This window comes from Peromyscus eremicus, chromosome 20 (assembly GCF_949786415.1).
Source record: "Peromyscus eremicus chromosome 20, PerEre_H2_v1, whole genome shotgun sequence".
Taxonomy (NCBI): domain Eukaryota; kingdom Metazoa; phylum Chordata; class Mammalia; order Rodentia; family Cricetidae; genus Peromyscus; species Peromyscus eremicus.
In genome coordinates, this window is record NC_081436.1 from 57,786,088 (window position 1) to 57,803,630 (window position 17,543).

The 17,543-nt window shown below is 37.4% G+C and overlaps 1 protein-coding gene across 10 annotated transcripts in view; it reads right to left on the reverse strand.

The window, feature by feature from the left end:
• The window catches only part of Oxr1 (oxidation resistance 1), a 317,223-nt gene that overhangs the window by 36,946 nt on the left and 262,734 nt on the right, over nucleotides 1–17,543 (reverse strand). For all 10 annotated transcript variants that reach the window (XM_059247534.1, XM_059247536.1, XM_059247541.1 and 7 more), the window contains 4 exons: nucleotides 15,888–15,995; nucleotides 14,824–14,937; nucleotides 5,121–5,273; nucleotides 2,016–2,200 (listed from right to left, as the gene is read on the reverse strand). In XM_059247534.1, coding sequence (XP_059103517.1) covers nucleotides 2,016–2,200; nucleotides 5,121–5,273; nucleotides 14,824–14,937; nucleotides 15,888–15,995 — 560 coding nt within the window. The remainder of the gene's footprint in view (nucleotides 1–2,015; nucleotides 2,201–5,120; nucleotides 5,274–14,823; nucleotides 14,938–15,887; nucleotides 15,996–17,543) is intronic.

Genomic DNA, 17,543 nt, shown 5'->3' on the forward strand with positions numbered 1-17,543 from the left:
TCCCAGTGGCAAAGCATCAATATTTGTGCATATATGGCTAAATAGAAAGATAGAAAATAAGTCAACACGGAATAAGTGGCCTTCTGAGGATATTAAAGCTGATTAAGGCTCTTATGTAACTTTCTTGCGGGTTTCAAGTTCTTGTAACAAAACACATAATTTTTATTTTTCTAAGTGACATATGTAAAATGTAGTTATTTTGAACATTTAGTTCAAGTGTCTTCTGCCTCTACTGGATTCATCTTTTAATACAGGCAGCTATCTGGCAATACTGAATGTGAAATGGTGCCATCTACTGGTGATTCACTAAAACTGCACCCACAGGGTCAAGGAACTGGACACAAGCTTTGGGAGATCTTATCTATACACTGAAAGTATCAAAAGACTAGCAGTTAATATATTTTTTTTTAAAGAATATGTATTTAGGTGAGTTTTCTAGCCTGAGATTAATATTCTGAATGGCTAAACATTAATGCTAATGGCACTTAACACAACACAGCTCTGAACAGCACCTTAGAAATCAATTCCCCAAACATTAAAAAGAGGGAAACCCATTAACATCTTTGTTTTTTGCAAACAAAAAAAAAACATTTGCTGCATTTATCTTGTTTGAAGCCAAATCCTAATTTCAATTAACATATAAACCAAGACTTAAGGGTATTTCCTTCTGGCAATATTTAAAATGCTTGGGCCCAGGTCACCATCTTCCCAGGTGATATGATGAATGATAAAAGGGTCATGAAAGACAAGGAGTACTAGATCTTCTTTGCAAAGCAGTCAAAGCCCACACAGAAGACAATTCTGAAACACGTCAGGACAAGATCGCACTACTGAGTGGCATTCCTCTTTCCCCTTGGAGTTGGTCTGTATCATCTCCATACTTAACCTCAGTAAATGTGGTTTGTTTAGTGTTTTCTTTCTTTGTTTTGTTTTCCTGAAATTGGCTTTGATTGGCAACTTAAAAATTTCACCAGTTTAGAATAGTTTTTTTCTAGAAATTATTTATATTTCTAAAGATTATTTTACCAAGTCAAAACAGTATCTACCACTAGAGGCTAAAATGACCCTTTCCAAGAAGGGGTTTAATCCTATCACGGGCATCTTAGCAACTTACATACGACCTGAGAGTATGTAAGTAGCTTGCTCCTTTTTCCTTTAAACTTTTTTTTTTTTTGCCTGAGGTCTAACTTTTAAACTGGCATAAGACTGTAAACCATCTGCTATCAGTTAAGGTGAAGCCTGCTTTGAAGTGGTTGCCAGTCATGTATGGAGTGGGAGGGAGTTCTTTTCTATTACACATCAATTCTCTCATTTTCTACTCTTCCTCGTATGTTATATCTCATTTTCTTTCTCAGTCTTTTAAATTTCTGCTGACTATTTGGTCATACGTATTGCTTTTAAAGGCTTTGCCTAAAATCGTAGCCTCAAATCTATGCTATTATATCACACAAACTCCCAGATCAGCAATATTCCAGGGTCAGCTCTTCACTAGTGCACCCTACAGGCTGTTCTTTCATGTTTCATACTTCCTGCGTCCAGAAGTACAGCTGTAAATGTAAAGCTGTTCTGGATATTCCGACGCCAGGTCTGGACCTAAGCAACGCTCCAACCCCACATGCTGCTCTCAGGCACCTTCATGGAAACTGACGACAGTCGCCATCTTTGCAAGGAATACTGAGGAAGTTAAATTTTTCATTTGTGTCTAAATAACACATGGCTGATAAGCGCTGAGTTACATGAGAACTACAGGTCACTTGTCAAATATCCGGTTCTTTGACCAAATAATATAAAAATCAAAATTACTAACCATATACCCGGCACACCGAGAATCGGCCACTCAGTAGTGCTTACAGTTTTGCTTCACACTGACAAAATGAAAAGCAGCTGTAATAAAACTAATAAAATAAGAATATTAAAGAGGGGTCAATTATCTAGATGCTAAAAAGAAAGAAGACAGAAAAGGAAAGAAAGGAAAGGGAAAGGGAATGAGAAGCTGCAGTGGACAGCACACTTACGTGGGCAAGGATTCCTTTATTTTGCTATCCAAAATTTCTTTGTACATGGCAGCGGACATCACCTCTTCCATCGGACACATGATGCCGTACTCCTCACAGCCATTCTCTTGAACCAAGGGGTCTGTTTTATGTGGGTCGAACATTATATTGTTTGGTGTGACTAACAGCACACCACTGACAGTGCCCTAAGGTGGGAAGAGAAAGGATCACTCAATCCTCCAAGTTCACAATTCGAAGCAGACTTTAGAGACCTCTACTACTGATTCTCTGACTTCTGGCCATCGAGTTTACACATAGTGCGATCATGCACTTCCTCATGGAGCATGCTTTTCCAGGAAACTCTACCATCTTCCTTAGCAGAGTTAGAATGCAAATGTCAGGTTCCATCTCAAACAATCACGTGAGGAATTAAGTCTTACAAAGTAAACAATGGCTAGATTCCAAAGCTAAGAAGGGACTGTCGAACTTGTACTTCAAAACGCCAAGTTTTGCAGGACTACACACACCACCTCCTGTGTTCTTCTCCCAAAACAAGTACCAAATATGGCTACATGAACACAGCGCACGCTTTTTCAAATTGTGCATTAATAACTCACTTTCAGTGTAAAGGAGTAATTTCATAGAAATAAAAAAATAACTTCTTTTGCTTGAATTTGCTATTCGTCAGCTATGAGATCTTCACTATGTGAAGTTTTAGAGCACATTTCTTCATCTAGAAAGTGGATGGATTAGATAAAATTCATAGTAAACCATAACTATTTTTCTCATTCACCATTAAAGACTATGAAGTTTAAATGAGTTTATGTAAAGAGATGAAAATCTTTAAGAGTCTACTTTTTATAAATTAAGGTTTATAGACAATTGATAGTATTAGTATGAATTAGTATTCACTGCTTCATGTATATCACAGTCTGTTTGTACACTGTTAACTTGATCTTCACAATCCTAGCTCCGAAACAGGCACAAGTGCTACTTTACGGATCTGAAAACAAAGGCTGCAGTGAGTGGGCATCTGGTCAAAGAACCAACAAGAGAAACAAAGAGGACACGGAGTCAGGGAGTTCTTCCCCACTCCTTAGCATCCGAGTCACAAAACATATGCATTCCAAATCAAGTGTGAAACAGCTTACTCTCAGTTTTAAACTCTTGTCCAAGATATTCTGCAAGCATAAAACTAAGAAGCCTGACAAATTTCTGAAAAATCAAATGGTTATTTATTTAAGGTCATCTCACTTTTCCCTGAAGTGTCAGGGACAGAGAAAATCGGGCATCCTGCTTGATTTGGTATCCCACCATTCTCTCAAGTCCAAACTCATATGGTCATGGCAGACACTGCCTGTCTTTCACAGGACTAAGTGATCTTCTCTTAGAGATGTCTGAAAGATCTCCTGATGAACAGTTACCCAAGAACACATGAGAAAAAGCGACAGCAGCACATGTTACAGGTATAAAAGACTGATAGTAAACCCACGGAATATTAGAATAAGAAGTATGTGTGGGCACATTTTGTTGGGGGAAATGATTCTACAACAGTTCAATTAGCATGTCTTTATTTATTGTGTGAAGATGAGTGCTTATGTGCACATGCTGTGTGTGGGCATATGTGCCAGAACATGTGTAAGGAGGCCAGAGGACAACTTGCAGAAGTTAGGTTTTTGCTTCCAAGGGCCTTTTACCCACTGGGCCATCTCAAAGGCCCCTAGCTGGCACTTCTTTTAGTTCAGACAATGAATCTTCTAAAGGAGAACTTTAACCTACCCAGCCTTTGAGCAGTATTTTCATGAGGCTCGTTTACAGCAACATATATTACTGAAGCATATAAAGCCAATGAGAGCCAGGAGAGTGCTACAAAGGACATTTACAGTACTGGGGATAGCCCAATAGTCCATAAACAAGGCTGGAGTACATGCACTGTAACAAAACCTTACAAGGTTTCTAACCTTTTGTTCCTTTTACTGCTTCAAATTCCATAAACCAAAGATTTTGAAAAATGAAACCAAGCAATTGGCTAAAATTAAGCAATCACATTGCAGAACCTTTGAAAGAAATTTTTTAAGTTTTACTTGTGTATGAATTTTAACTGATTATTTAGTTTCCTGGGGTTTGTGTTTGGTTTTGGAAATACTGAGCATTAAACCCAGAGCATCACACATTCAAGGCAAGTATTCTATCCCTGAGCTACACTCCCAGGCCATAGCAGATTTGGTTCACAACATTAACATATCATATGTTACATTTTAGACTACTCTCACAAGGAGATAATGCTAACTAGCTACAAGCTAACAAAAGGTCCAGTGTAAAAACAACGCTTCTAGTTCTCTACACACATTAACTCTACCGAAAGGCCTTTAAAGTTGCTTCTACTTTCTGTATTAAACTAGGTGACACCTTAACCCCTGGATTAATTAATCTGCTTTAACTTTCTAGGAATCCACCCTTAGAGGTTAGAAGGATGCACAGGTGAACCCTTCAAATTTCTTTCCTCGAGGTCAAATTTATGAAAACCTCAAGAATTGACCATTTCAAACTCATCTGACTAAAAGTCTAAAATAGTACACCCTCCACAAGAAACATACCTTACAAAGACAGATTGAAAGTGCTGAATTAAATCAGAAATTAGTTAACTAAAAGATACCTACAATATCTTCAAGTATTTAGAAACATACCAAAGTACTTCAAAAGGTAAAATACTTGCTCCAAAGTAGGAATATTTATTACTATTTTAATAGATTAAATTAATGCATGTAAATACTTTGTACCTTATAGTATATATTCAATAAAGATGAATTCTTTCAATTTCTGTGACATACTAAATTTTCAAAAGCTAGCACTCCTTCTATAGTCAATGCCTCTGTTTTAAAGATGTGTTTATCATCTTTACAGCAAAGACTACATGTGCTTTGTTGTAGTGAATTTATTTATATCCCATGACCTTTAATAATACTACAAATCATCAGACTCTAAGTCATGAGCAAAGTCCATTCTAACTCAAACACATAGTTACTAAAACCTTGTATAAATACTCATGAACGGCTGACATTATTGACTTAAAATGTGCATGTCAAGCTTTCATAGTTTAGTGAAAACTAAGATGTTGATCATTACCTTGCCATTGGTGATATATTTGCAATTGATTTTGAGAAATTTCTCAGTAAATGCCTCCTCTTCCTCAGAAGTTGAAGATACAACTCTTGAAGGCCGAATACTGCTAACAGAGGATAAGGGATGTACTTCTTTTGGATGGACAACATCAGGAGTCTTAAACAAAGTGAAATAAAACACAATATAGCGTCTTATGAGGCTAGATAAATACATAGTTACGGTAAATAAATAACCTTCCTCAGTAAGTACGAATCTCTTTTCTTCTCAGCACATTCTTAAGATAAACCCCTCAAATTATCACAAATTATAATAATAGTATTTTCAATTTAATGAAGATTTTAAATACATTATAAACTTCCCTTTTGAATGCGTATAGTACAAGGATGCATATGAATTCTCTGTGTGTGTGTGTGTGTGTGTGTGTGTGTGTGTGTGTGTGTAATGTAAAAAGCATTAAAATAAGCCAGGTGGGGGTGGCACACCCCTTTAATCCCAGCACTCGGGAGGCAGAGCCAGGCAGATCTCTGTGAGTTCGAGGCCAGCCTGGTCTCCAGAGCGAGATCCAGGACAGGCACCAAAACTACACAGAGAACTCTTTTCTCCAAAAACAAAAAACAAAAAAAGCATTAAAATTTAAGTAACTTGTATCCCTCCCAACCCCAACACACATGCAGAACTGCTAGTAATAAAACCACTGGTTTTGGTAACACCAAGGTGGCATCCATGAGATGCCAGAGCACAGAGAAAGGGAAGAGCTGGCCTGTGATATTTAGGATATAGCAAGCAAGAAGATATACTCATCCAAAGAATATTTTTCTATGTGTATATGGCTGTTTACATGCAAGTTTGCAGGTATGTGGATACACTTGTGTGCACGTTACTTGTATATGTGGAGCCCTGAGGCTGATGTTCAGCAATGAGTCATTCTCTATTGCTTTTCTACCTTATCCACTAAGGAAGGATTTCTCAATCATACCTATATGTCTGGTCTTCCTCTCTCCCCATGTGTGCCTTCTGGGGTAGGAATTACAGGTAGGCTGCCATGCCCAATTAGCACCTAAGTGGGTTCTGGGGATCTGAACTCTGGTCCTTGCACTTGGGTGGGAAACACTTGTGTAACTGAGCTACACTCCCACTTGAAAAGCATACTTCAAAATCAAAAGTCCATCTGTGCCAATCCACAGCACATCAGACCAAAGCTCAACCTGGCTATGGGCCATTCTTTCAGCACAATTCATGGGGCTCCTCTCAGAATGTCACTGAGTGGTTAAAATACAGAACTATGAAGAAAAACAATTATACTGAAACACAGCTGCAACAATATTTAAAACAAACTGGAAATAAAGTGATAAGTATACTGTTCCATAAATACTCTAGACAGTAACAGGTAGCTCGGACTCTGACAGCTATGTTCAATACACCGATTGTAAGGTCTGATTTTAGTTCTAAAGTGCTACGAAAATACCTGAGTTACTGAGCAAAGTTGAAAGTATGTCTTGTATTACTTTACAGTTTGCTGGATGCATTTGACTTTTTAAAAATTTTATACTTACTTAAAATGTTTATCACAAGTTCACTGCATAAAAGAAATAGATCTTAACAGCTATATAGCATGTTCAATTTATCAATTAACAAAATATCCTTAGCCTTTTATACCTTCATGGAATTTAATAGCTTTATAGACATATCATTGTCTTTGGTAGTTACCATATATCTAAAAGTTCTGTGTCACATATAAATACAGTCAGTGCAGCTAATTACATATTTGATATTAACAATAACTTCAATGAATGTTCAGGAAATCCCTGTCTATATGTGATATACAGATATCTTTAACTTTTTAGCTAACACATAAGGTTTAGTTTTAAACTTACGCTTAGCCAAATTCCATAACTGGCCAAACAAGGAAAATGAACACATAACAACAACTTGCTCAATAACATTATAATGTTACTTGCATGTAAGTTTTCAGGACTGACTATTTGGTACTGGATAACCAATTGGTGTGTTCTTCCCTAGGGGAGACTATTTTTCCCATGTTCAGCATTCCTTAGTTCTTTGTCTAGGGTTGAGACCTCACCTTTTAAATTGTAATTACAGAACGAGGCTCTCATCCAAATTCCAGAAAAAAATTGTCACTCAGTAACTTATCTATTTGTGTGGTGTTACAAATATGGAAATTTCTTTTCTATAAAGAATGGGTTCCAGCCTGGCGGTGGTGGCGCACGCCTTTAATCCCAGCACTCGGGAGGCAGAGCCAGGCGGATCTCTGTGAGTTCGAGGCCAGCCTGGACTACCAAGTGAGTCCCAGGAGAGGCGCAAAGCTACACAGAGAAACCCTGTCTCAAAAAAAAAAACCAAAAAAAAAAAAAAAAGAATGGGTTCCTAAAATCTAAATATAAAGTCCTACTATAAAATTTTAATTCATCAGATATTAACCATGAGATTTTATTCAGAGAATATAAGACCAAGGTATGATTGCAGCATAATCTCTTAAAAAATATATACTAGGGGATAAAGAAATGGCTCTGCAGTTAGGACCACTACAGAGGATCCCATATTGCTGTTAATAACCATCTGGAACTCTAGTTCCGGGGGATCTAATGCACATGCATACATGCAGATAAGATACTAAAACATGTTAAAGAGAAAATAAAGAAATCTAAAAAAAAAAAAAAAAAAAAAATTAAACACATTTTTAAAAGCATGACTTCCTAATAAATTATTGATTTTAAAGTTGAAAAGTACCACATCCAACTTAAGTTATTTATTCACTTATGTTGCATAAGCATTTATTAAAATAATTGGCTTAGATTTAACATAAAGTGTATATATTCTGAGATTCAGATTTACACTGAAAAGCACTGAAGTTAGAATTCTAATTTATATTAGTTAATACTCCTTAGTCTATCTATGGCCATGGCCCCCAGAATTCAACCAATCTCATCAGATAATACAGATACATATATTTTCTGTGTAATATGGATCTTTAAAATAGGGATTAATCTTTTTCACACTGAGTATAAACATAGAGAATAAAACAACAGGAGAGGCTCTTGACCTAACAATGACCTGGAGAGCCAACTCTTCGAGGATGCGGAATATCCAGATTTTCAAATTGCTCTGATGGTCCCAAATTTTTAATACCATGACTGCCATTATCTGCAATTAATGTGCAAGTACATGACATCTAGACACCAACTGACAATGGCAGAGAGGGATATGATCCATTTGAATTCACAAACATTGATAAGCACGTCCACATGTATGAGACGTTAATCTTACTTCTGCATATATTCCATGTATAAGTAAAGAATATTTCCTAGATGTCTTTAAACACTCATACTGCCCCGAACAAAAACTATGCTGAAGTCCTTGTTTTCTTAAAAGTAAAGGTGATTAAAGCATATGATAAAAATTAAAGTTAGGACAATAAACTAATTTTCTTGAAATTTTGTAATGTTCCATGTTGTGTCTCCCTAATGATAGACTGAAGTTTCAACTCTCATTACCCACAAATGGCGACCTGATATGGAAATAGGCCTTTGCAGGTTTAGTTTATCAAAGGGCATATGGAAGCAGGGGAGCCCATAAACTAGAGGACAGGGAGAGGCCAGGCATGTGACAACAAAGGCAGAAGCTGGAGTGATACAGTTTGATTCTTTTCAAGACAGAGATTTCTAACCAAACACAACTACATAAGCAGGAGAAGATTGGACCCACGTGTTTTTAGAGAAGGCAAAACGGTCCCATAAACCACTAGAATTCCAGTCTACAGAATTGGAGGACATTAAGTTTCTGTTGCTACAAACACCCAAATTGTGATCTTTTATTAGAGAAACACCAGGAAACTAATAGTGGCAATGGGTAATGTTTAAATAATTTAGAAGGAGCACATTAAAAAGCCCACAGGGGCTGTGGAGATGGTTCCAAGGTTAAGAGTCAGTGATGCTCTTCCAGAGGACCACAGGTCAGTTGCCAGCACCTCTATTGGGGGCTGTCAACTGCCTGAACCTAGAACCAGCTACAGGAGATCTGAAGTCCTCTGCTGGCCTCCATGGCAACATGCATACACATGCAGTCATACATACACACAAATAAGTAAACAAAAACAATTCCCAATAGTTTAAACTGAAAAGGCAATACTTCTGTTTGCCTCTGCATAGTTTTAACCACCCTTCAGAATCACCAAGTCAGTAATACTATCATCTTTATTTGGTTGAGCAAAGTCTTGTACTTTATTTCCACACGTTCTGACTTCTATGAACTTTCTAGTTCTACAACCTGTGACACACATTTTAATCTGGAATTACATGTCACAGCTGCACAGTAGTGGTTCTTGTTAGTCCACACAATGGATATTAAGGCAAAATGAGGAGTAATGTGGTGGTTTGAATAAGAATGGCCCACACAGGCTCATGCATTTGAATGCTTGGTTACCAGGGAGTAGTGCTATTTGAAAGGATTAGAAGGATTAGCAGGCAAGGCCTTATTGGAGGAAATGTGTCACTGCAAGTGGTCTTTGAGGTTTCAGAAGCCCTTGCCAAGTCTAGTGTCTTTCTCTCTGCCTGCAGATCAGGATGTAGCTGTCAATTACTCTTCCAACACCACATCTGCCTGCATGCTGCCATGCTTCCCCCACCATGATGATAATGAACCAAGCCTCTGAAACTGTAAGCCGGCCCCCAGTTAAATGCTTTCTTTTATGTGAGTTGCAGCAGTCATGGTATCTTTTCACAGCAACAGAACACTGACTAAGGCAGGTGGTTAAGAATCTACCACAGATCTAGACCTAGAGAGTCAGGGTTTAATCCTCAGCTCTATCACCTAGTAACTGTGACATTACATTAATTACTCAATCTCTGCTCTGTGCCTTAATTTCATTTTTAAGGAGATGTTATAAGCACTGCAACTTAAATAAAACTGAGGTTTTGGATGAAAGTGAGGGCAAGTGGTTTTAAGTATAAGGCAACAGTAACGATAGCAGTACAACCATTTACATGTAAGAAGAACACTGAACATGCCTGAACTTTGCTACCACCTCTGCTTATTCCTCGTTCAGATTGTCAGGTCTTCTCTGGGATCTTAACCCTGTTAAAGCTATGTTTCTGTAATACGCTGAGCTTCTAATCAAATGTCTACTCCTACTATCTTTTATATTGACTATACTAGGAAGTGTTTTGTGTTAAGAAAACAGTAACTATCTGCATATTCAATCTTTAGTTGAATGTACTTCAAAATTACTCCATTTCCCCACATTATTATTTAAACATTTTCTCTTTGGATTTCACCATATTATAATTTTAACCTTCGATATCCTTTATCATATTGTACAGACTTACATTACAAAAGAGAAACCAAAGGAGTACAAAACAAAACCAGGTTCTGTATTTCTTAAAGAATGTGAAATGTAGAACTCTGTCCTAGTTAGTTTTTATTGTTAACCTGACACAAACTAGCAGCATCTGGAAAGCGGGACCCTCAAGTAAAGAATTATCTCTATCAGATTGGCCTGTAGCCATGTCAGTGAGAGATCGTCTAGACTGCTGATGTGCAGGAACCAGCCCACAGCTGGTTAGGGATAGGCACTATCCCTATACAGGAGGTCTGAGCTGGGGAAGAGAGCTAGCTTAGTACAAGCCAAAGAGCAAGCCAGTAAGCTGCATTCCTCCATGGATCTTCCTTCAGTTTCCTGCCTTGAGTTCCTGCCCTGAGTTCCCTCCATGATGGATTATTGCCTGGAAGTGTAAGCCAAGTAAACCCTTTCCTCCTCTAACTTGCTTTTGGTCAGAGTGTTTTATCATAGCAACAGACCAACTCCGAAGATGGATGGTAGAAAATAGCAGCTGTTTCCATACCCACTAACAATAGCTAAGTATTACTTCTCTCTTTGGGTAAAATTATTTACTGAATTGAGAGATCAATTTCCAGAATAAAGCAATTATTAATATTAATGTAGAACAAAGCTTCTGGACCCAAACTGAGTAATCTCAGATGCAGATTAGTTAATACTTCCTCTATAATGCCTTTTCTGTACAACAGATCTAACAGTGTATTGGTTATGTAGACACTAACCAAACGTAGTGACTGAGTAATAGTACACAAAGTAATAGTAACAAACAAAAAACTGAGTAACTCCAATACTGCTGACTAACGGAATTGTTTACAGAGGCCGAAAGGGCATGCACCAGTCTAAGGTGAACAATAAGACTTTTATGAGCCTATCCTGAACGAGACAAGGAGAAATAGATACCCAGTCTAAACAAAAGAAAGGGTATTCTGGTGAGAGCCTGAAGGATGAGGCCACTTCATGTTGACTTTGTATGGAGGGAGTTAGGAAATTAATGATCTCAGGCCTCATTTCTTCCCTCTCATCTTTTGCCAGTATTCCAGAAATATTCATACCAAAAGAAAAAAAAAATGGGAAGGGGTCCCAAAGATGCAGTCAAGACAGAGGTCTGTGCAGTGAATCTAACATGGACAAAGAAAGATGCACAGGGACAGTGTTCTGCTCTTAAAGTGAGGTTAGCAACAAATAACTCAAGTACTTGGGATTGCTGGGGATATAGCTCCACTGGTAGAGTGCTTACCCAGAATGCACAAAGCCTGGAGTTCAGTCTCCAGAACCCATAAAACCAGGCATATTGGCATACATCTGTAATCCCAGCACTTGAGGGTGGGCCAGCTGACAGGGTAGAAGCAGGAGGTCAGATAAATTCAAAGCCATCCTTGGCTACACAGTGATTTCAAGAAAAGCCACGGATTCAGAAGACAGTTTTAAAAAACAACAAATAAATAAATAAGCTCATAATTTTACCCAACATAGTAAATTCTAGCTACTTTATCAACATTTACTCTATGGTTCCTTATGTTTCTTCATTCACAGGTGAATAAAAATGAAAAATAGTTTCAATGTTTAAATTTTCAAAGATAATATTTTTATGTGAAGTAAATTATTTAAAAATATAGAAGATAATGTGTATGTTTAAAAAAAGCCATAAACAAGACATTTTAGGCTCATATATAATGTGCTACACAAAACTATAACATTCAGGAAGGCAATCAATTTTATTGGAAATACTGACTGAAAATTTCTGCAATAAACATGTAGTAACAGACATTATTTAATGTGATACTAGTATGCATCATACCTAACCAAAGGTAATATTCAAACATATTATTTCTTCTAAGAATATATATATATATATATATATATAATTAGAAATATAACAGCATAAGAGGCAAATAATAGTTGTAATGCAGAAATTATCACCTGAGATATACAAAAAGTTTCATAGGAAAATTATCTTAGTTCAGTAATAAATTCAATTTTATGCAAAAAGCACAACTATAATGTATAGAAATCACCGTTTCAAATAATGTTCTAACTACGGTATGCAGTCTCTGGGGAAGAAGGTGATGCCTGCCCTTGAGTGGAGAATGCCCCGTGAGCTCTTCTATTTCTTGACTAGTCAGAGGAAAGGATAGTTTCTGGAGCACATCTGAGAGCAGCTGAGTCACTAGGGTTAAGGGGTCATTCACAAGGCTTTGTTGTTCTCCCCTTTTCATCTACAAGGCAAAGGACAGATGACCATTCCCACTCAGGAGGGGATCTGCTCAGATAGCCATTTCCACTCGGGACAGGATCTGCTTTTTTTTTCTTTTTTGATTTGATCTCCTTTTTTATTTCAAGATTTCGAAATCAAGCCAGGAGGTAGAAAGATGTGGTCTGAAGGGAATCCCACAGGTTGCTAGTCAGAAAAGTTCCTGCAATTTACTCTATATAATTCTCCTTTAGGGCTAGAAGCTCAATCTAAATCAACTTCTGACTACATTTTTCTTTTGTTATTTCTCCTTGTCTATCAAACTCGGCACATCTCCTGCCAACTGGCAGAAACAAGTTCAAAGCTGTTGTGTTACTGTCTGCAATACCCATCATTAAACTCTCCCTTCCACTCTTATCGATGAGAATAAATATAATGCAGATTGAGCACTCTAAATCTCAAACTCTGAAACCCCAAACTTTCTCAACAGTGCCGTGAAAGGTCACGCAGCAAATTCCTGCCCTTGGGCGACACACACAGAAATCAGTGTGCAAGATCATCCCCAGCGTACATTTCCAGGGTGTAGGAAACAGAATTTTGTACTTAGGATTGTTTCTAGTCCCAAGGTTTCCATCTCCCTCCCTTTATCCATTCCTCTCTTCCTTCCCCCGTCTTGTCACACACACACACACACACACACACACACACACACACACACACACACACACACCGGGATAGGGGGAACTAGAATACTAAACTTAGAAACTAAAAGTGGAATACTAGAGCTTAAGTAATTGTGAGGCAAATGAATACACAATTTGTGTTTGGTTATTAGTTTGCCATTTGAAACAAACTCTGAGTGTAAACTGGGGCAGAAAATAAGAAGGTGTCTTCTAGGGCCAACACCAACCAGCTTCCCAAAGACTCTAAGTCACCCAAAGAAAGGAGATTCTTTTTTTTTTCTTTTTTCTTTTTGGTTTTTCGAGACAGGGTTTCTCAGAGTAGTTTTGGTGCCTGTCCTGGATATCATCTCGCTCTGTAGCCCAGGCTTGCCTTGAACTCACAGAGATCCACCTGGCTCTGCCACCCAGGTGCTGAGATTACAGGCATGTGCCATTGCTGCCCAGCAAAAGAAGATTCTTTAATAAGTAACCAATAGGCATTACGAAAACAGAAAATTATGATCACTATTAGTTAACATAGGAAAAATTCTTTTTGGAGAGACTAACTTATAAATGCAACTTTGCTGTGGGATGTTCTGTAAGGCAAATGTGTTGCTCTGATTGGTTAATAAATAAATCACTGATTGGCCATTGGCTAGGCAGGAAGTATAGGCGGGACAAAGAGGAGAATAAAGCTGGGAAGTGGAAGGCTGAGTCAGAGAGACACTGCCAGCCGCCACGATGACAAACAGCATGTGAAGATGCCGGTAAGCCACGAGCCATGTGGCAAGGTATAGATTAATGGAAATGGATTAATTTAAGCTGTAAGAACAGTTAGCAAGAAGCCTGCCACAGCCATACAGTTTGTAACCAATATAAGTCTCTGTGTTTACTTGGTCGGGTCTGAGCGGCTGTGGGACTGGCAGGTGAGAGAGATTTGTCCTGACTGTGGGCCAGGCAGGAAAACTCTAGCTACACAACTTGATTTCTTAAAACTCATTTGTAAATCTAGCTTACCTAGAACATTTTCTCCTTACACATGCTGAATAAATTAACCGACTCTATTAATCCTGAAAGGAATAGGGAGGATGATAAATTCTTATTCTTCAAAGGCAGTGCATCGAAAATGGATTCAATTTAAAGAATTCCAAGTACTAGTATGCATGTATCATGTACATGTGCATGTGCTTACACACATACCTCTACATACACAAATACAGATTCCAGAAAATAAATATGCAAAGTGGACTTGATCTTATCTCATTTTTGTTAGGTGTAAGTCCCTGAAAAATTAAATTTCTTATGGTTTTATAAGATAGAAATGATGACTGTTTTGGACCATTACTACCAAAGGTATATCAATCGAAGATCAACACATTAACAAATAAAAGGATCTATAGTCACTTTAAGCACAGTCAAGTAGGATGAAAACCACGCAGGATGAGTAACATGTACACTACGTAAATTCTACACAGAAATGGTTGAAAGTAGGATACTCACAGTGATTTTATCAAATTCAGCCTCGGATGATGTTGGCGACAGAGGACTTACTGGGCTTAGAGATGGAGAGCTCTCAACACTGGAGACACACTCAGGATCAGGAACGTATAAAACCTGTAAGAAAATGTTCATATACAGACTCAGAAAAACAAATACTAATGGCCAAATAATGCTCACTGATAGCATTATTTGAAAGTGACCTTTGGCAATAAAAAAATTCAGGTTATAAGAGTAGAACAGTATATCATATGTTGTACTAAGTATGAAAAAATAAAAATAAACACTTTAAATTTAATTTAAGAAATTAATTTAGAAATGGTTATTAAAACAAGCCATTGACATAGCATAGAAACAAACTATTACTGTATGTGGTCATCTTAAAGGCAACTTGAATAACTAGAGAAATTAACTGTACATATTTCCTTGACCCAACAATTTTATATGTAGGAAAGTATGCTGTAGAATATGTATAAAATAGACAAGTGTTCACTACAGCAGTGCTAACATTAGCAATAGAGCAGCAATACACTAAGCCTGACTGTGTGACTAGTTCCACAGTGATGTATCAACACAGTCACCATCACAGATAAGGAAAGTTGTTAGAGTACTGTATTTACATAGAACATTTTCTAAGGGTCACAGACAAACTTAACAATAGAAATAAAACCCCCTGGTACAGGCTAGACTATTTCCGAAAGAAAATAGTCTTGTTTGTTTGTTTTGTTAACTTTGTTTGTTTCTAATTCGTTAACTTGTTTCCAGAAAGCAAGCTAGAGATTGAAGGACAGTGTACCTTTAAAAATATTGAAATGCTATCAATTCACATGAGATGTTTTAAGTGTTTTTAAAAGTTCTTAATTATATTTGAAACATAACTTACAATTATTTTCAGTTGTTTTAAGAAGGGAATTAATAGATGTGACTTGTACTTTTATCTGGCCAATAGGATTTGTTCCAGAACACAAAAAAATTATTCTCCTATTTTCTACACTGTTAACTACGTAAAAATAAATATGTTTTCCCCAATAATTTTAAACATCAATACATTTAAATAAAACCAATACCTGCCCAGTCACGACTGCTCTGGAGAATAACTTATTTAACTGAACAAGCTCATTGGGTGTGGTATCAAATTTCAGGGCTATGCTATTCAAAGAATCCCTTGATTCAACCTGTTTAAAAGGAGAAATAGATTACTTTCACCTGTTAAAACAGAATAAATTATAAGATTGAGTGATTATGTAATATTAATAGATCTTAGAAACAATCTTATGTTTGATTCATAAACCATAATTTCTGAGAAAATGCTCTAGAAATATCACATTCTACAATGATCCCAACCCACTAAGACAGAGAGCATGGTAAAATGTGTGCTTTACCACAGTCCACACTGGCCAACAACTCGAGCAGTTTGCAAACACAAACTAAAAGCTTTACAGCATGTTCACTTTACGAAAGCACTAAAATACCTGAGACAGAACCACCTCAGTGGTTAAGAGCTTGAACTGCTCAACACGGGGCCAGATTGGATTCCCAGCCCAAGTCAGACTGCTCACAGCGGTCTGTAACTCCAGCTCAAGGGTCTGAGTTAACTTACCTCATTGCACATACCCCCATCACACACGTTAGAAACAGAAAGAAAATTCAGTATCACAAAAGGATCGAAGAGAAGAGCTGTAATTTCCAAAACAGGAAGTAACAGCAGCAGAAAATGCAAGCATCTGGGAAGGTAGGAACAGAAAAACAAAACAAAACAAAACAAAACAAAAAACCATCTGTGCCCTGGGTCAGGAAACTAGAAAGGGCACGTTAGAGCAGCGAAAGGGATCCTAAGGAAAGGGGGAAAGAGGGTAAACAGAATGCATGGGGTATTATTTGGAGGAAGGAAGGAACTAGCCAGAAGAGGATAAGGGTGCTTGGGAAAAGGAAACCAATAGAACAAAGAATATAATGACATACATGCACAACAATTCCATAACGAAGCTGATTATTTCGCAGGTCACTTGAAACTTTAATAGAAATAAATAAAGGACAGAAAAATGTAAAAGTCGGAAGGATGAAATGATAAACAGCAGCAAAAAGAAAAAGCCAATGGATTTAATAACTGGAAAGTATTTCAGTAGAAAGGTATACTAAATTTTCAAAAGATGATAATGTATAACATTCTGAATGTGCACATAGAGTCTGTAAACACATATGTATATGTCTGTCTGTACATACATGTACATGAATGTGTAGAGGACAGAGATCAATGACCAGTGTCGTCTTTGAATGTTTTACATCTTATATTTTGAGACAGTCTCTTGTTAATGTTCAAGCTGACTAAACTACTCTGGCTGAAGGCGGAGTTCCCGGGATCTGCCTGTCTCCATCTTCCCTCTGCTGAGTTACAGGCACACACTGTGGCCTGGCTTTCCACATGGGTCTTAGGGATCTGAAATAAGATCCCATTCACAAGGCCAGTGCTTCTCCAACGGAGCTAACCATTCCCAGACAGTCTGCATGTATACCATTCTTATGGCCCACTTTAATTCCCATTGAAAGTGACTTTACAATTAAAACTGTGTGTGTGTGTGTGTGTGTGTGTGTGTGTGTGTGTGTGTGTGTGTGTGTGTGACCTGATTTTAACTTTTAGGTTACCTAAAATGTAATAATTAACTTTATGATACGTAAGGTAGTATTGTAAATATATTTAAGCTAGATAGCATACATTTTTCAAA